Source organism: Microcebus murinus, chromosome 3, assembly GCF_040939455.1.
Source record: "Microcebus murinus isolate Inina chromosome 3, M.murinus_Inina_mat1.0, whole genome shotgun sequence".
Taxonomy (NCBI): domain Eukaryota; kingdom Metazoa; phylum Chordata; class Mammalia; order Primates; family Cheirogaleidae; genus Microcebus; species Microcebus murinus.
In genome coordinates this window covers 58362154-58382761 of record NC_134106.1, presented here as the reverse complement: position 1 = coordinate 58382761, position 20608 = coordinate 58362154, and the positions used below count along the sequence as shown (strand labels likewise).

Below are 20608 nucleotides of genomic sequence, written 5' to 3'. Positions count from 1 at the left end.
AGGACACTCTGCTTTAGCCTGACAAAATTCACCTCCAAGCACTCAGCTCTTTTGTTTCCAGCATCATTTCCTGCAGCTACCTTACCCCAGAGAAAGGTGAGGTCATTCCCAAGCTCAGTCCTCTGATCACACTCTTAAGTTTTTCCTGGGTGCCAAATGTGGGGTCTGCAGAGACAGCCAAGATCCCCTCACGTCTGGAAAGCTGACTATCTGGGGGAGGCACAGCCATGCCAGCAATTACTGCCTTTTTACCTCAGTTTCCCCACTGAATCTCGGTGCCTCAGGGGCAGTATTCAGCCCACAGACATGTTTTATGTGGCAGTAGAACATGTCCCACATTGTTGTTTCATGGCTTTAATTCGTCATGCACATTTTAGAAGGCAGCTTCCACATAGCCACGCAGATGGCCAGCCTCTCTTGACTAAACTGGACAATGGCAGTAACAGTCCTGAATTCCCAAACACAGCCACTCCGCTGGGACTCCGGTGTTCCCACTCCTCTACCCCAGACGGGGCTTGCCCTTTGCAGCCCTCCATTCTCCACCTGTCCCCACTATGCCCTGACACCAAAGCACAATGTTGTCCTCGGCCACCTGTTGCTACAGCTATTCTGCTCACACTAGCCCACCTGGCTCACTTCAGCTGCCCACATGCCCCCCAGGGCTTGTATGTACCCAGCCCCTCGACAGGGTCCTCCGCACGCCCCTCCAGCACTGACAGGGCAGGGTAGTGGGGGGCCAAGGGTGAAGTGCCGTCCCACCCTCCCTTACCCCCATGCTGGCTCATGAGCTCTGGGCAGACAGGACCACACCTTATACCTTTTTGTATTTGCAGCACCTAGAAGAATGTTCTGATTAATTTATTCCCATTAGACCAGAAACTCCAAGTCTGTGCAGAGAAAGCAGAACATTCTGTCCCTGCTGCTATGAACCGCCCCAGCTTCGGGGAGCTGACATGCACACATTCTGGTCAATAAAACTGACATTCTTGAGGTAGGGCCCCATCTGTCATGGCCTTATAAAGAAAACCCACAGGGAGCCAAGATTAGAGTTTCGAGAGAGGGAGCTCTTTCTAAAATATTGTCATTCTTAAACTTTGTCTTCCATAAGAATAATAGTCTTTACGTTTCCAGAGAACCTAAAATGATATCTCACACTATAAAACGAGGGGAAGAAGAAAAATGAGAACAAATAACAAAGGTAGTGAAAATTATTCTTAAATATATATGCTTCAGATGAGCCCTAAATTGTGTATTATGTATGGCTCCTTCTAATAAACCCCCACCCCACCCTGAGTACCTGACCACATCAGAATCAAATGGGAAAAGAATTTCCAAAGACAGTCAAGCTATAGAAAGGCAAGGTTAGGATGCCAGCATCACTTTTTCCCTGAGGCAGATTCCTCAGGCTGTTGGTCTGGCGCCTGTAGAAGCCTTCAAACAAAAGAAAACAGGTAAAGGAAACCAGACAGGTGACAAGATTTAAGGGTTCTAGTGTAGGCAACCAGTTTGAAGTTTCTCACCTGTCCAAAATGCTCCCTGGTGACTGAACTCCCTGACAACTTTCCCACAGCAAAGTGTGAAAACAATTTGCTGTCAGCCAAGGAAAACATTCCACATGGCCCTGGCCACAGGACATTCCGGTGGAATCCAAGCAGACTTAAACACCCGGAGAGACCTGACCACCATCGGTGCATGAGCAGGCTGCCCATGGGACCAAGAGGTCAGGATGGGGGCGGTTTTCTTGTTGGTACTTGAGCCACTCTATGTGGATCACTATCATGTCGACAGTCATCAGGTGTAGGGGCAGGGTTTAAGATGCGTGACATCACTCCCATCCACGTCTGGAGAAAGTACATGTCCTCCTCTCCCCCTACACCCACCAGAAGCAGATAGTGAGGGTGACACACCAGACAGGATAAAGTGGCAACTAAAGGCGTGAATTGTGGTGGAATCCCGCTGAGTCTCTCATGCAAGTGACTTAGCCCCACTGAGTCTCAATTTCTTTGTGTACAAAACTATATATACAAAACTTTCTGCGTGCTAATACTTCATAGGATTGTAATGAGGACTCAGCAACAATAATGCATATAGAGCAATTGCTTTTAAGACAAGAGCCACTATGCATGGGAGGGCTATTTAAATGAATTGATTTAGTTGATTAATTAAAATTTAGTCTCTCAGTTGCACTAGCCACATTTTAAGCACTCAGTGCCTCAAGGTGGCTAGTACTGTGTTTATCTACCCAGATTAGACTCTGTCATTTCACAGAAAGTTCTATTAGACAGCACTGGAGAACATTCAAGCCCAGTTCCCCACAGAGCTTAAGATCTCAAGTGTTTGCTGGTGCGGCTGCTGTCACTGCAGCTAAGGGACGTTGTAATGTTCTGCTGAAAGGCGTATGAAAGTAGGACAGACCACAGACCACGGAACCCATAGCTGTCCCAGTCCCATGAGACCCTTGTATCAAAGCTGAAACACTCCTCCCCAGCCCCTGGGGCGGAAGGTTACAGGACTTGGCAAAAAGCCAACAAGGGGTTAACCCTATATGTATGCCCTTGGACCTGGTGCACCTACTCCCACCCCAGCCCTGTGGGATTTCTTCATGTTAAAGGCAAGTTGGCATAAAATATATTTCTAAAAGTAGTTTAATTTGGTCCTTGACCCTCATATTAAAGACTTTATCTTGGGACCTATGCCAAAGACTTGGCTAAAAATCAGGGTACTAGCCTCCTGCCTGGGAGTACGTCACTGTTTATGAAGATAACATAGCCTTAAAAATGCTCCCATCTTTTAATTTACATTTTTAGCCCTTATATAGCCTGTTGTGTCAAGCACAGTTTATTGCACTTTGCAAGATACTAACTCGTTTAATGCTCATAACTCTATGAGGTAGGTCTTTCTTACTGTTGCATTTTAAAGATGCTGAATCTGGCACAGAGAGGTTAAGTAACTTGCTCAAGGTCACATAGGCAGTAAGAATGGAATTTGAATCCATGACAATTTGGCTGCAGGGTCTGTGCCATGTTATATCTACATTTGGGACCCTGTCCTAAGGAAATAATCTCAACTGCAAACAAAGATGTGTGCACAACAATCACTTGGCATTGACTATGATATCAAAAGTGGTACATAAATTAAATCTGTGCAGGCATTTAAAATGACTTTTGCAGTGTTTTCTAATGACATAGTAAAATGGTGAAGCAATATTAAATAAATTGATTTTGTAAAAAAATAATTTTTTTTAACCCCATGTCTTAACTATGTTAAAAAAACTACATAGAAATAGTGTGGAAGAAAACATGTCCATTGGGCTGCATTTGAGGTGAGGGGGTACAACAGTGTGGGCTTTTTTCTTTTTCTTCCTGCCTTATTATAATTTATGTACCTTCCAATTTGCTTGGAAATAGTTGGGGAAATTTTTTCTTAAGGTAAAAAAAAATTAAAAATCCATGGGACTGTGAACCAGATGAGAGAGGGACTGAGGAAAGACCAGGTTGCTGGCAGGGGGGAAAGGCGTCTCACACACGATTTCATCATTCTTGCTAAAATGGGAGAAGCCTACAGCCACAAAGTTTGCTCCTAAGAAAAGCCACCAAAGCAACCTCCAGACTTAACTAGTAACAAAAATGAAAGGGCCTCAGAGGACCCACCTGTCTGGAGCACTTGACTTTGTCTCCAGCCTAAATGGTTCCCTTTGCAACTCAGACAAGCTCCTGATCCTTCCTGTGCTATTATTGCATTCCTTCCTTTCTTTCTCTTGCACGCCTGTCCTTTTTTTGTTCTTATTTCAGGGAAACAGCCTGAAGGTGATTCTAGAGCCTCATTTTCAGAATCATGAAGATAAAACAGCATTCCAGAACCTTGTGTTCTGAACCAATCACTGGATCACAAAACCCACTTAAAACAGATGAAATTAAATGGTCAAAGGATATAAGAAAATATTCAGTCTCACATATTTCCCATTCCCCTTTATGATAAAATCACTCCCATGTTGTTTTAGATTCCTTTCGTAAATGGGGACACAACATCTCCCACTTCTCCAGCATCTGATATGAGGGGCCCACGCACATTACAGCCACTGCCCAGAGGTTTGGGGGAGAGGGACAAAGGGGACGTGGATGTGGCAGATTCTGAATTTGTTGGTTCTTGTTTCCCCACACCTCCTCCAGTGGTTCCCACCTAGCTGCATGTTAGAATCACCCAGGTGCCCAGAACAATTGGATGGGCATCTCCAGGGTGTGTCCTCAGCCCTGGCATTTTCCAGAGCTTCCCAGGTGATTCTAAGGTGCAGCCAGATGGGAACTGGTGCCTACCTGAGGCACAGGAGACAGCAGCTGAGTCAAGAGTGATTCACTTGTAGCCAGGTAAGGTGACTCTTCCCCCTCCTTCTGTGACTTGTGCCTAAAATAATCAGCATAATTAGGTCTAATATTAGTAGATGCCTGAGAAGTTAAAAAAAAAAAAAGTCACCAACCCTTCTTCTTTTTCCTCTCTCATAAAGAGCAACTGAGAAGCGTCTCCATTATTGTAAACGATCAGGAAGAGAAAGGACCTCTGAATTCTGGCTGCCTGGTGGAATCATCTGCGAGCTTTAAAAATTCTAATACCCAGGACTTACTCACAGGGATTCTGAATTAGTTGGTCTAGGGTGTGGCCTGAGTATCACTTTTTTTGAAAGCTCCCTACGCAATTCCAATGGGCAGCCAAGGATGAGAATTGTTGGTTTCACCATTGAAACTTTCATGATGTCCTCAACTCTGGCTTCATCAGAATTACCTCTGGCCCTTTCTTTAAAATATCCAGGCTCCATTTTCAGGGAGATTTTGATCTGGGAGGTCTCGGCTGCAGTCGAGACCCACTGGGCTGCTTGGGGCCAATGTGTGCTATTCCGGGAGCTCACCTAGGCCATGACCCGGAGTCTCCCGCGCCTCCCCGCTGGGGAAAGCTTTCATGTAGAAGCGTGGTGGCCTCCCTAACTTGATGGGACTGGGATTTGAGTATTTGCAGCTGTAACACCAGGGTGACAGAGAGGCTTTCTTGGCTGGGACTTCTGCCAGGGTGGTTTTGAGGCAGGGCTGGTTGTGCAGGGCCCAGCATGCATGAATGGCAAATATTCCTCTGGGAGGAAAAACATGGAGAGTCGGCAAAGTGTGACCCAGCCCGGGGGGTTATCTCCCCGGTGAGTTAAGACTGCACCATCTGGGGACACCTTTGCTCCCTGCCACACAGACAGCAGGGGAACCTTCTGTGGGACGGTCAGCAGCCACCTCTCCTTAGTCTCGTGCGGTTTGTGTTTTTCATTGACTCACTGGCCCAGGGTATCTTCCAAACCAGTTAGCATTAACTTAGAAAAGTAGCCTTAATGGATGAGCTTGTTCATATCTAAGCTTCTAAAAACTTTTGTTTCCTTATCTGTAAATCAAGGTAAGTAATAGCCCCAAACTTATACGTCAGTTGTGATTACTGAGATTAAAAGAGAACTTGGCCGGGCGAGGTGGCTCACGCCTATAATCCTAGCACTCTGGGAGGCCGAGGCGGGCGGATTGCTTGAGGTCAGGAGTTCGAAACCAGCCTGAGCAAGAGCGAGACCCCGTCTCTACTATATAAATAGAAAGAAATTAATTGGACAATTAATATATACAGAAAAAATTAGCCGGGCATGGTGGTACATGCCTATAGTCCCAGCTACTCGAGAGGCTGAGGCAGGAGGATTGCCTGAGCCCAGGAGTTTGAGGTTGCTGTGAGCTAGGCTGATGCCACGGCACTCACTCTAGCCTGGGCAACAAAGCGAGACTCTGTCTCAAAAAAAAAAGAACTCTTCAGGAGTTTACCTAGTACCTGCAATAGATGTTACGTATTGTAATTAGTGCTTGGCTGATGCTGTTTTATTTGAGAGTTCTTGAGGTCCCCAATGTTGATTTGTTAATTCATAGGGTTTTCAGAACCACATGGTGAATGAGGTGTTAGAATCCTTCTCTCCCAGGGCTTGTTAGCTAAAGTATGAATATTTCAAGCTGTGTGAAATTGTCATGAGGTGCTGGCCTTCCTTGACCCTGGGCCTTTCACAAAAGATCTCTGCAAACCCTCATCACACTGCTCTTGCCCAGGAGGAAGCAGCCCTAACACCTTCTTCAGAGATGGCCTATTACCTGGCTGCAACTCCTGGGTGGAAACCTAACAGTGCACTCCAAAGCCCAGCCACCAGCCCCATTCTGTTCAGTGGTTGACCAGAGGTTTTTGCAGAGCTCGGCTCCGCCCTGCAGGAGCAGGAGGCTGGGCAAAGAAGAGCCATCAGAGAGGCAGGCGTAGTCCTGCGGGTGTTTGAAGGAGGCGTTGAGGGTAGTGAGGTCCACTGAGCAAGCTATGGAAAGTGGAGGGACGTGTGACAAACATAAATGAACAAGTCTGTAAATTACATCTTTGGGAAGGACGTGGTCCTTGAAATGAAGTCTAAGTAGGAGAGGAGGAATAACATTCCAGGCGGAGAAGTCAGCAGGAGTTGAGATGGGCGAGTAGAGGGTAGTCATTCATTCCTTCATTCTGCAGGTGTGCCCCGTGTGGCCTGGGGGCCAGGCACTTCACTAGGTGCAGCGTATTTAGCACTGGGCTAGTGGTGGGGGTGACACCTTGGATTGGCAGGAACCTGGATGGTAGGAGATGAAGTGCAAGGGGTAGATTAAGGCCCTGCAGGGAGAAGGTGTCAAATACCACATGGAGGGAGCCCACAACTCAGGTGGTCCCTCCAGAAGGTAAGGGAGCCATCTGGGCACAGGCTGAAAACTTGAGACAGGCAGACTGCACTGTGGAAGCCCGTTACTTACCACCTCTCAGCCTCCAGTCTCGTCCCCTGTCAGCTTCTCCCTCGGGGGAAGGGCCAGCGCCTACAGGGTGACTTCTCCAGTCCCACAGTGACCAGGCAGGATTTAACCTCCTGTCAGCTACTCCAGGAGGTTCCCTGTGCACTAGGCCACTTGGTAAATACTTGCAGAGCTAATTATACTTGATGAAGAAGATAAAAAAGCAAACCACAGCCTATGTCTCCAAATGATTTAACATGTTTTCTTTCTGTCATCATCAAAAACTGTGAAAATACACATTTGATTTAAAAATAACCTTGGTTTCTCTGAACTGCTAAATGAAGTTCACGGCATGAATACAGTTGCTGTCTTTTTTTTTTTTTTTTTTTGAGACAGAGTCTCGCTTTCTTGCCCAGGCTAGAGTGAGTGCCATGGCGTCAGCCTAGCTCACAGCAACCTCAAACTCCTGGGCTCAAGCAATCCTGCTGCCTCAGCCTCCCGAGTAGCTGGGACTACAGGCATGCGCCACCATGCCTGGCTAATTTTTTCTATATATATTAGTTGTCCAATTAATTTCTTTCTATTTATAGTAGAGACGGGGTCTCGCTCTTGCTCAGGCTGGTTTCGAACTCCTGACCTCGAGCAATCCACCAGCCTCGGCCTCCCAGAGTGCTAGGATTATAGGTGTGAGCCACCGCACCTGGCCCAGTTGCTGTCTTTATTCCCCCATAGTAGCAGTAACAGTGGAGCTTTCTCGTCCAGGTGATGAGGGTGACTAGCTTCACTTCTCCAAGCAGGCAGTGCCTGTGGCAGGGAATAGGAGGTATTTTGCTGACACCTTTGCCTCCCAATAGCAAAAGACGACAGGGCCCCTGTAAGCTCTAGGCCCCTCCAGCCCAGCCCTCCCTGCGGAGTTGGGAACAGACCTTCTGTCGGGAGAGTTCACTGACATTCCTTTCTTCCCCAGCTGCCATTCTGGGTACGTGGGTGCACGCTGTGAGCACGCGGACCTCCTGGCCGTGGTGGCTGCCAGCCAGAAGAAGCAGGCCATCACCGCCTTGGTGGTGGTCTCCATCGTGGCCCTAGCTGTCCTCATCATTGCGTGTGTGCTGATACAGTGAGTATTTACTGTCCCTAAGGTCAGGTCACCTGCCTGCTTGCCCTACCACAACCTGCTGCACATCTGGCTAACAGGGCCACCTCAGCACAGCTTAGTGCTGTGATGTCTGAACAGCATCAGCAAAGCTAAGAGGAACTCCGGTGCCTCCTGGCATGTCATGGCAGCCACACTGTGTAAAAGCCTCATGCATCCTGGGCTAGTCCCCAGTGGTGGCTTCATGTACTGTCAGAAGCCAGTGTAGAGCAACAGGCATGCTCTTTCTCTCCACCGCTGAGTTGGAGCCTTCAGAATAGTGATGAAATGGGCAGGTGCTCAAGAGAGAACCAGAAATAGCTCCCAGCCTCCTTTGGGCTGTAGCAGAAGTGCTTCCTCCCTGCAGAAAGCACTTTATAAATCCTAAAGCCACATTGGGAGCCACTGTTGCTACTGTTACAAGCTAATGGTCATCGCTCTGCACAGCTCTTTGCCTTTTTCTTCTCTGCCCCTCCTCATCCTCCAAAGCTCAGTCTCCGTGTGGCATCTTCCAGGAAGCCCTTCCTGAGCCCTAGAGAAGCCCTTTTTGGATGTGTCTTAGTCTCATTAGCTTTTGGCTGCTTTGCAGGGTCAGAACTTCTGGGAATACTGTACTATAGTCCCAGCCTGTGGCACTCTACCAGGTTTATTCCCTGGGAATATCTGAAGTCTGAGTTGCACAGCAAGCTCTCAGAGGATTTATACCTAATTGGATATGCATGAGGAATTCACAGAGCAGTCAAAGGCTGCACCCCAGTTTGGTGTGATTAATTTATGGTGGAGACAGTGGATGGGCCACTCTGGCATGGGCTGGGGTAAGCAGCTCCATGTCAACGCAGGAAGCCAGACTTAAACCCTCTGATGTTGCCTAGGATTCAGACAGATAAAAAAGAGACTGTCCTGTTGGATCATTGCTATTGGAATATCTGAATGAAGCACATGCCCCTGGTTCTGGTAATAAGTGGGGCACCCCCTAGAGCCCCAGCTGGTTGACAGAAGCCACAGCCTGCTCACACCCTTCTCCCAGCCAGGCCAGCATTAAATGGTGAGGAATGAGGTCTGAACTGCACTGGCCCCACCTCCCTCCCCACGCAGTATCCATTCCACTCCCAGGGGTCTTAGGAAAGTGTGTTTGCAGGAAGAAGATAGCCCTGGTTCAAGCTGGGACACAGCCAGGCCTCTGCCACTCAGAAGGACCCTCCCTAGAGGCACAGGAGCAAGCTAGAGGGCCACCGACCTCACCTCTCATGGCCAACTAGCTGGGTGTGCTCACCCATCCTTCCATAGTCCTGTTTCTGTGGCCAGGAGGGTCCCAGAGACTTAGGATCAAGAATAAGGAAAGTCCACATGGGCCTCCCCAAAGGGACCTAAAGGCTAATTTACAGACTTTCTATAGACAGGTATGATCTAGACACCTAGACAGCATCTCTCATTCCCAGGAAGGCAGCCAATCTCACCTCTCCTCTGTCCCTTCCCAGCCAGTCCCTGCCAGAGACCAAGTTCATAATCAATGAGCCAGACACTAAGCCCTCAGCCCTGCCAAACTGCTGGTTGCCTGGGTATGGGGTTCTCCAGAGTTGCAGAGTTCCAGTTGGGACCAGCTTAGCCCATCCTGGAGGGATCTAGAGGCCTTGATCCCACTGGGATTCCCCAGGATCCTCCTGCATGGGAAGTCACTGGGGCAGGTGTACCTGGCTAGCTGGCTGCAAGAGAGCAGTGATGAATGGGTCTAGAATCAATGGGATTTTTTATTTATGCTAACCCTGAAAACTGTCCAGTCCTGCCCACAGAGGGAGGCAGGAGCCTTCATAACCCTGATGCTCCAGGATTCCGGCAACACAGGTTTACAGAGAGATTGGGTATTCCAAAGCTAGAGAATTTTAGTCCTCAGTGGAGGATGTAAAACCATTGAGATCTGTGACTCACTCAGTTTTCCATGGGTCAGTTCAGCCCATCCAAGTTCCCTGCTTTGCTACTGGAAATACCTGATAAATAACCTCTTCCTAAACCCTCACAGCCCTGCCAGCCTGAGGTGGCTGCTTTAGCCCAGTTTGGAAGCCATGACTACATGTGTGGAATTACCCACCTGGTTCTTCATGGAGAAAGCAGCGGGGTGGGTGGCCAGTCCCCTCTGACAGCCGGGGAAGCTGGAGCCAGGCTGGGCTAAGAAACAGAGCTGGTACTTTGGGGCAGCCAACAGGAGCTTTTGTTGTTGGCTGGCATCTGCCCCACAGGACCACCGCCCTGCAAGGCCATCAGCCCCTACAGCCTGTCCCTCTGGAGGCCCCATGGGAAGGCTGTTTTAGAACCTGGAGCTGCCCAGCTGTCCCTGGGGCTGATGTTGCGCCAGCCAGCCCCCCCTGCCTGGCTCCTGCCCAGACTGTGTCCTGTGTCTCTACAGCTGCTGCCAGGTGCGGAAACACTGTGAGTGGTGCCGGGCCCTTGTCTGCCGGCACGAGAAGCCCAGCGCCCTCCTGAAGGGAAGGACCACTTGCTGCCACTCAGAAACAGGTAGGGGGCCTTTTCTCCATTGGGAGACACTGTTGGGTGGAGAAAACCGTCACCTTCCCCAAGTTGGGACATAAGTTCCTGGAGGATGAAGCAGGAAGAGGCTATTTGATTCTGCCAGGTTGGGTTTAGTTTATTCTAAGGTAGGTTTTACTTAGAGGGGAGCTCGTTTATTCTGGCTCGTGGTGAGGGCTCGAGGGTGAACTGGGGCTGCTCACCCGTGCGCCCTGCTGGAGCACATCAGCAGTGCTTCACTCCTGGGCCCGGGCACTCCCTGCACACGTCCAGAGGAACCACAAAAGGGACCAAGGACCAGGCTAGGAAGACGCCAGGCTGGGCAGACTCAGGAGCTGAGGGCTGAGTCGATGCTGCCTCACCACGACAGCCACAGACAATACCCTTAGCGCCCATCCATTGGAAAATGGGCCATTCTTATATGGCCTTAGGGGAATCTATTCTGTCCCCAGAGTCCTGAACCAGTTCATGAGCTGCCCGCCAGGCCACCCCATACCAGGGAACTGGCCACAGGCTGAGGGAACTAAAGCCCTCACAGCTGAGTGCATCTCCCCACCCGCTTCCTTCTGCTACAACTCGTTCACTCTCGGTCAGCCCTTCTGGCTTCCTCTGGCACCAAAAGCACAATGTCAGAAGTTGTGGCCCCTGAGGTTAAAGCAGCAGAAGTTGGACTTGAGTCTGACTGCCCCAGAGAACCTGGTGACATCGGCTGATGCCATCTCCACGTCTCTGTCCCAAGCTTGTTTTCCCAACATGGCTGGGGGCTGGCCCACAATTTTTAACCTGTTTTTCCTTCCTGCCAGTGGTCTGAAGAGCCCAGAGGAGGAGTTTGGCCGGGGGACTGTGGCAGCCCAATGAAGAAAGGCCTTCTAGAGGACAGGACCGCCAGAGGTACCTGGACAAGCTGGCAGACCTTCCCTACTCTGCCTGTGACCACCCACCCGCGCAACATTTCTGTCTTCTCTGGGCCTTTAAAACTCTGTCAAGAACTCTGTCTGCTTGGGGCTATTCAGTGTGACCTCAAGGAGCAATCAGTGGGCCACAACTTAAAGACTGGTCAAAAAAGAACTGCAAAGAGGTGGCCTCCTGTTTACCTAGATAAGGTGTGTGCGTCGGTCGGTGTCTGAGTCCAGGTGTATGCAGTTGTCTTCTGCCAGTCACAGATTCCAGGCTGTATTTCTTTCTCATGGGACACCTCCCTGCAACAGAATCCTGCCCAGTGTGGGAGATCTCTGTAGTTGTTACCATTTTCTCTCATCTGCTTTTCGAGAAAGAAAGCAGAGAAGGGGAAGCTGCTTATTGTTACATGAAGACACCAACTTCAAGAGGAGCCATGTCCTCTGGCCACAAGACCCTCAACCAGCCCAACATCTTCCATGGACACATGATGTTGAAGACCGTCCCATGCTGTTGCCACCCTCAAAGATAATTTCTTATTTATTAGATGGAGAATGGTTTTATTTTTAATCCCTTAAGTCAGACGTCTACATTAATGATGTACGTACTGCTATACTGATTACAAATGTCTGGCCTCTTTGGCACGGATCAGGCTTTGGAAAAATCTTCCAGGGGGCTGTGGAGATGGAACCAAAGGATGAGTTACTGATAGGAGCAAAGATGGGGGTTCAGAGGTCATGCCATTTAAGACACAAAGCCGGTCAATGTCCTGATATGTTCTGGTAGAAAAGTTAGCAAATCCAGTAGGGAGATCTGTCCCTTCTGTTGGGGAAGAGAAGAAGAGAGTGGCTGTGTGTGTGTGTGCACAGTACAAACACAATACTTGCTATACTGCTCGGTGATTGAATGGATTCACTTCCTTGTGAGCCCTCTAAGAGGATGTTAGAAATAGTCTACAGCCATACCACCCTGAACGCGCCTGATCTCGGAAGCTAAGCAGGGTCTGACCTGGTTAGTAATTGGATGGGAGAAATAGAGCCTTAGCAAGGAGCCATGGGCATTTCAGGCCAAGTTCATTAAAGACAGACCAGTCAGTCATTTATTTTCCATTTTGTTGCTTGGTTGGCTTGTTGCTTTATTTTTAAAAGGAGAAATTTAACTTTCCTATTTATTTTCAAGCATTAAGAGACATATTCCAGTGATTTTTTTTTTCTTTTCCATTCAGGTTGCTAGTTTTATTAACAAAACCTCTAACAAGCCACCTCCACCATGTGGGTCTCGCTTTTCCCTCAAGAGAAGGAGAAATTGTTCTCCTGAGCATCCGGGTATGTTCTGACCCATTGGGCCTGCTTGTGGGAGGCCATGGATCGTGTCAAGTAAGATGGGTAGCACATCCCTAGGGTTGTTCCTTAAAACTTGGAGACAGAATAACAACGAAATGACTATAAACTCCTTGTGTGAGGAAACTCCTTATCTACTAATACTTGAAAAGTGAAAGATTTCCACCCATTAGCCCTTCAGTGCATCTAGCTAATCACAACGCGAAAGGGGCATTTCAGATACATCAGACTGGCTTGAAATTTCTGTCAGAAAATTTTGTCTTCTGCCTAATCTTCTCTGGTCTGGAAGAACCATTTCTGTGCACTTTCTCTTTATCTCTTATAATTGAGACAGTTCTATGGCCCCTGTCTTCACTCTGGCACTCTGATTTACTGCTGCCACACCTGAAGCACTGCATGCGGAAATCAGATCTGTTCAGAGCTGGCCCCGAGCAATGTGTTTACACAGCTCTAGGGTTTTTTAATTATTAAACAAAATAGGTGTAAGTTTCCATTCTTTGAGCCGGTCCTACAGCAGCAGATATGTGAGCTAAGGCTTGACTATAGCATCCTGCTCAGAGACCAATTAGTTGACACTGGTTTTTAGACCCCAACAGCAACTGGCTTTTAAGAGATTTTGCAGAGGCGCTAGAAGATGAGGATAGACAGACGGTGGAAGCGGAGGTTCCCTGCAAGAACTTTAGATTTCATGTCTGCAAATGTTCTGGTTCTCAGGTCCAGCAACTCACAGCTGCCGGTGCCCCCTTCCCTGTGCCTGTACACCCGGGCAGGGAACGGGCTCAAGCACGTGCCTCCCTAGAAGTGCCTTCGGGTCAGTCCTATGTAAACCAGCAGGTCTGAAAAGGGTTGAAAGCACAGGTGGGTCCAGGCAGGCCTGGCTGGACCGTTGTCTACACTCCAGGATAGGAGAGCCTCACTTCTCTGCTGCTTTCTCCTTTAGAAATCAAATGACTGGCAAACGTTGGCTTCCTCTGCCCCTACATGGCAGTGCTCATTCTTTGGCTAGCTGAAAAAATGCTCCCTTTTCAGGTGACAAATGCACCTTCTGATCCACCTCTACATCTTCCCTGTTTTTCCTTGCCCTTTTTAAAGCTGTTTTCATTACAATTAGAGAATCTTCCTAGAGACCTGACCTGTAAACAGTGACACTCCTGGCAGTGGGGAACGTCACTGTTTCCAACAGCTCAGGAGACAATGAAAAGCCCCCATTTAAAAAATAAATTAAAAAAAAAAAAAAGGCTTCCAAATCTTTTATGGAGCCTGGATTTCCCCACTACTCCACAGGCTCCAACTTCTTAAAGCATACTGGTGGGGAACATTTTCTTCTACTTAGAAAGAGAGACAGCAGCCAACCCTGGTCTAGAAGACAGAACCCCAGCTGGACACATGTGGAACCGAGCAGGGGATGAGCTTGCTGTTGTATCCCAGCAGCAAGGGGGACAGAAAGGCTCTAGAGTCCTTTCACCTGAGAGAAGAGAAGGAGGTGAGATTGACACCCATCAACCCACATTGAGGAGGGAAGAGAATTTTCGGTTCTGGAACTTCTTGAGAGACTGTGCCTTGTGGGTATAGAAAACCGCCTGGTATCTTCCAGCCAGGTGTCTCAGGGCACATTGGCCACTGGTTGTTTCTTTAGGCAACTTGACAAGGATGGGCAACGAGGATCTAACACTGCTCAGGAGACCCCTACCCTTAGTAGCTTCTGGACTTTGATCTCTCCCAACCTGCCCAGCCAAGGAAGGTGGAATGACTTAACAGCCTAGGACCAAGGGTACAACACAGAAACAAGACAAACACATGTTTTTAATGCTCTAACATAGACCCATTCTCTCTAGCCATTGGTTTTATTAGGTTTCTGAAATGTCTAATGGTGCACACACACAGAGGACTGAAGCCCTTTTCCTAATGTAATAACTTACCAAAATGTTCAACTTTTCATTATCTTTATTGTAACAAACCTGATGTTTTTTTTAAAACTCATTACTCTGACTTCTGTATATGTTGCACTGAAAAGGTTAATATTTAATGTTTTAATTTATTTTGTGTGGTAAGTTAATTTTGATTTCTATAATATGTTAATGTGATTAGCAGCTCTTTTCCTTAATATCTGAATTATACTTAAAGAGTAGTGAGCAATAATAGATGCAGTTGTTTTTCAGTAATGTGCATTTTGTTGTTCAGTTGTACTGTACCTTGTTTGGAAGGATGAAGGAATGAACCCTTTTTTTCCTAAATCAAGACTAGAGTTTTTCTTGAATGAGATTGGGATATTGCTGAAACAAATTAAGATTTTTCTCTGCGAAAAACATGAATGATTAGAAGAGATTAGATGATCTTTTGCAAAATGTGGAAATCCTAAAACTAATCATAGTTGATCCCTATCTGCTTGAAGAAATCAAGGCCTCTGAAATTCTTCCCAGTACGGAAGTATTTAATCTATGTGTCCAACAATGCTAATTGATGTGGAAGAAAATATATAACACACAATCCCTGCCCAAGAAGAATTGAGATCTGTCTGGAAAGACAAACTGACATGCAGAGAGTAACTCTGGACTATTTCTAGACAAAATGCAAGTAAACAGTGAAATTACAAGGTGGAGAGTATATGTTAACAGCTGTGGTTCTCAACGTGTGGTTCCAGACCTGCAGCGTCAGTGTCACCTGGGAACTTGTTAGGAATGCAAATCTTTGGGCCCCAGCCCAGACCTACTAAACTCTAGGGGTGCCCCACACCCCCTCTGCCCTTCAGGTGATTCTGACACAGGCTCAGATTGGAGAACCACTGTGCTACAGGACTCAGTGAAGGGACAAATAGTGTGGGGATATAGTTTTTATCCTCCCACCGTACCCCCACCCACCCCAGGCTCGCCCACCCCTATTCCCCACTGCCCAGCCTCTAACTGTAATAAATTGTTCTGAAACTGTCAACCCAGGTCTTACAAGCCCGTAGGAAAGCCTCTAACACTTCTAACTCGTGTGGGACTCACATTGCAATGTATGAGGAGCTAATGGAGAAGTGAAGAGTGACATAGTTGCTGAATGGCGTGAAATCCTGGTACCCAAAGAAGGTTCAGTTCTTTGTAGCCAGGGATGAGCATGTGGACCTATTGTCCAGGCCCCAAAGGCCTCAGGGTTAGCCTAACTTACAGAAAGATGGAAAGTCAGGCAGCTCTTTGTCCTGAGTTCCCTGGCCTGGTGCCTGGCCCTCAATAAAATGTTTCCCCACTTCTTAAGAGAGGAAGAGACCTGTACACTCCTGATCTTCCCCTCATGACCTTGTTCAATCTTCAGGGACGTCTCCAGGCCTTATTTCTATCTGTGGGATTTTTCACTTGTCTCCATGTTTCTCCCCCCTTCCCCCAATTTCTAAGCCGCCTTCCTGCCAACACTCCCTGCCTGCCAGAACCAGGGTTCAGTGGCTGTCCCTGGTCCCGGTTAGGGGCACTAACCTATCTGGGGTTCAGAGGACCCACCCCAGGAAAAGAAACTATGAACTTTGAGTCAAGCCAGACCTTTCCCCATTTATCAGATGACTTGCTATTGAAAATTTGAAATCCATGTTCTGGACTGTTTTGATCCAGCCTTTTTGGGTCCTGTTGGCCCAAACTTCAGACTCTTATTTTTCCTGGTTGCCCTGACTCATGCCTGGCCCTGTCTGGGGGCATTTGAGTGTGACCCTAGCCTGGCCTCTTCTCTGGCTCAGAGCTCCCGCCCTACAGCCGCCTGGAATTCCAGCACCAGCACCCGTTCTCCCCTATCCCCTGAAACCCGTTCTGCAATTGCTGTTTGCAGGACTTGCCACTCCCAGCAGGCCCTGAGCTTTCTGCCATAGTCTTTCACCTCCAGCAATCAGGGTAACTTGCCCATAGACACAGAAGCTGGGTCCAGCAATGCCTGTTCCGCTGGGGTAGTATCGCTCACCCCAGATCAATGAGGAATTTGGATACATGGGACAGGATCTCAGGCAACATTTAAAAATCTCTCCAGGTGGATTCTATTCATTGGGATCTTCTTAAGGACTTTTGCACCTAAATTCTAAATCCACTGAACATATCCTAAATTAATACAAAAATAAAGACATTTTTGTAGCCAAACAGAAGGTGAAATAATTCAGCAGCAGCTTCACACCACAAGTTATACCAAGGGGTACTCTTCAGGCAGGAACATGATCACAGGTGAGATGCAGAAAGAAATAAGGAGTGTCAGAAAAAAATAACTGTAAATGAGTATTGACTGAATAAAGTAATGAAAACAATAATGTCTTGTGGAGTATAAAACATAAAGAACAAAAATACCCAATGACAATAACTCATACATTAGGGAAGGGAGATGAGCAAATAGAGTTAAAGTGTTCAAAGACCTCTTGCATTGTCTGGGAAGTGGTAAGCCTATTAATTTATACTAGACCTTAATAACTCAAGTATGCATGTTGTAATCTCTAGGATAACCATTAAAATAAAAGGAAATTAATGTATAAATAATAAGCTAAAAGGAGGGATGGAAAAATAATAATCCAAAATAAGGCAAAAAGGAAAGAAGAAAAAAACATTTAAAAAGTGGGACAAATGAGAGATTTAAACCCAAATAAATTGGTAATTACATTAAGTGTAAACTAAAAACTGCAATTAAAATTTGAACATTGGATTAAAAAAAAAACCCTACATATACTTTTTATAAGAAATGCACCTTAAAAATAAGGATACATGGCCGGGCGCTGTGGCTCACGCCTGTAATCCTACCTCTTGGGAGGCCGAGGCGGGCAGATTGCTCAAGGTCAGGAGTTCGAAACCAGCCTGAGCAAGAGCGAGACCCCGTCTCTACTATAAATAGAAAGAAATTAGTTGGCCAACTGATATATATATAAAAAATTAGCCGGGCATGGTGGCGCATGCCTGTAGTCCCAGCTACCTGGGAGGCTGAGGCAGAAGGATCACTCGAGCCCAGGAGTTTGAGGTTGCTGTGAGCTAGGCTGACGCCATGGCACTCACTCTAGCCTGGGCAACAAAGCGAGACTCTGTCTCAAAAAAAAAAAAAAAAAAAAAAAAAAAAAAAATAAGGATACAGCTTTTTTTCCACGCTGCCGCCAAGGGAGTAAGATTAGCAAAAGAGCCTCAGTTATGCCCACGGGATGGCGTCTGAGCTTGTGCGCTGGTAGCTGGCCTCTTGGAGGTGAGAAAAAGCCTATGAGTTCTAAAGGTGTATGAAGGTCATTGTGACAAATGTTTTCCAAAAACTTATAGAAGATGGCAGTGAAAAAGCTAAGCCCACCACTGCATATGTTAAGCATATAGGTAGCTGCAGATGAGTATACTTCAGCTGTGGTTTTTAAAAATATTTCTTCATTGCCTCAAGTGTGGCATGCAACATTTTGGAAGAAGGAATGAAGATTTCAAGAAAACACACGAACAGAAGCAAGTGATGCAAATGAATGTTTAACTTGATATTATTAATTAACATCACAATAAATTATGTAGGAAAAAATACGGATATAGAAAAATTGAAGGTAAAAAGATAGAAAAAATATAAAAATATCAATGGAAAGAAAGCTAGTGTAGTTGTATGCATATAAGATATAGTAGACTTCAAGGCATTTCACAATGATAAAAAGTTAAACTCACCAGGAAGATATACATAAAAATTGTATGTGTGTACCTAATAACATAGTTTCAAAAATTATAAAGCAAAAAGGAACAGTGTGGAGCCTTCCTAACAGGTAACGTACTGTTTAGAAAGCAAAAAAAACATTTATGCCCATGGACATTTAGCTTATTTCCAGGGACAAAACTGGAAGGAATGCCGATCTCTATTGACATGGGGAAAAATTAAAAAACAAATAAAAACTGGAAGGGAGATAAAGGGGACCAACTTCTCAGGCATGCCCTGAAGGTAGAAGTGTGCAGTGCTCAGGGAAAGTGTTTAGTCTGTGGTTGGAGCTTCCATGGCTTTGCTCCCAGCCTTTGAAGCGAAAAAGGAAATGTTAAAGATACTGTGACCAATGTAACCCAGATACTTTCCCAGGCCTCCTCCCATATGCAGTCTGAAAATCTTCCTGTTTCCCTCTTGACAATGTAGGCGAAAAAGCAGGGATGCAGGAAGGGACACCAGAGCTCTCTAGTAGTCTCCCCCAAAGCCAGGTAGTCTTCTGACCACTCTCCTGCCGTAGATTTTCACTGCAAGGTAGCTTACCAGTGACAGCACAGCGTGGATGTCAGCCTGCCCACACTCAAATCCCAGCTTGATTGCTGATTAGCTGTGTGGCTTTGGAAAAGTTATTTAATGTCTATGCACCTCTATTTCCTCCACTGTAAAATGGGGATACTTAAAGAGTTATTGTGGGGATTAAACATGCAAATTTTGTAAAGCTTAGAACAATATCTGGCACTTAGTGTAGGCTGTCATTTTCATCTCCTTCATCCTCTACATTTTAATGGAATGCATTCTTCAACTGGATCAGAACTACATTCTAAACATTCTGTGACCTTCTTCTACCTACTTAAGAATCTGTGAATATACAGTAAAGATCTCTAAATTGAACATGATCAGCTACTCTATACAGGTTTTAATTATGGCCACACCCAAGCCTTACTCCCTCAGTGTATGCTCAGGTGAACACCAGGTTATTTCCTTCTGGGAAAGAAAGTGCAAATGATGAAACTCCAGCAAAGGCACATCAAGCACTCAATTCCAATGCAATAGTTTCTGAGTTGAGCTTTAAAAGGTCATAAACAATCTCAAAGGCATTTAATCTGTAACTGAGGTATTTCCTTGAATGACTATTTAAAATATTGATGTAGGATAAAAAGCATATCTTAAAATTTGGATGCAACCTTTTTTTCACAAAGCCTTATACTTTGAAACAGAGAAAACCTTAAAGGTAACCCCCCAAAAATGTACAATTCACATTCTCTAAAGACAATATACTGAAACAAGAAGTTAATCATATGAATATAACTATAAAAATAACAGCAGCAACTTAATGTTTTTATTGAGAAAAGACACAAATAATTTTGGCAAGGAGAGAAATAAGTAGTATATGTCTACCCCTCACCACTTCTATTCAACACAGTATTGGAGATTCTAGCCAGGGCAATTAGGCAAGAAAAAGAAATAATAAATATAACTACAAACCATTTCTAAAAAAAGATTGCATATCAAAATTTATATGCTGTATCCAAGTTGATACTCAGAAGTAAAATCATTTCTGTCATTTAATTAATATAACCAAAGAATGAACAAAATAACTAAGTGTTCAACTCAATATTTTACAGAAAGAACCAACAAAATGCCTAAAGAAAAAAAATAATAAATAAATAAAAAATGGAAAACCATTGGAATCAATAAACTCAAAAGCACTTTCTTTAAAAAAAAAAAAAAAAAAACAGGTAAATCCAAACAAGAAAAATGATGAGGTAAAGAACTCCAAAACTCAAAATTAGAAATAAAGTATATGACAACAAATAGTATTTTTGAGAATGCTAATCAACTATTCCAATAACTTTTAAGTCTCATTAAAATGACCACTAAAACAAAATCAGCAAAAGTAACCCTACAACAAGCAGAAAATTTAAAAAGGCAGGAGGCCACTCTATCCAGGAAGAAGTCTGAGAAATTTGTCTAATACAATCTCCCTTTGCTTGGAAGACTTTAGGCCCAAATTAGTTCACTGTATATTTTTCTTTCCTCTCCTCCTCCTTCCCTCACTCATCATAATTCATATAAAGTTATGTGTCATCACAAGAAGAAAAAAACAACTAAAGACCAATATCTCTTATGAATATGGATGCAAAAATTTTCAATAAAATACTAGCAAACTGAATCCAGCAACCTGTAAGAAAAATTATAACCATGACCTAGAGAAATTTATCCAAGGGATGCAAGGTTGTTTTAGCACCCAAAAATCAATTAATATAAAACATCAT

At 45.7% G+C, this 20608-nt stretch overlaps 1 protein-coding gene across 1 annotated transcript in view; it reads left to right on the top strand.

Moving 5' to 3' along the window:
* The window catches only part of TGFA (transforming growth factor alpha), a 102713-nt gene extending 88817 nt beyond the window's left edge, over window positions 1–13896 (top strand). Inside the window, exons 5-7 of the mRNA XM_012750167.3 lie at window positions 7765–7914; window positions 10331–10440; window positions 11256–13896. Coding sequence (XP_012605621.2) covers window positions 7765–7914; window positions 10331–10440; window positions 11256–11263 — 268 coding nt within the window. The 3' untranslated portion in view covers window positions 11264–13896. The remainder of the gene's footprint in view (window positions 1–7764; window positions 7915–10330; window positions 10441–11255) is intronic.
* The last annotated feature ends 6712 nt before the right edge of the window (window positions 13897–20608 follow it).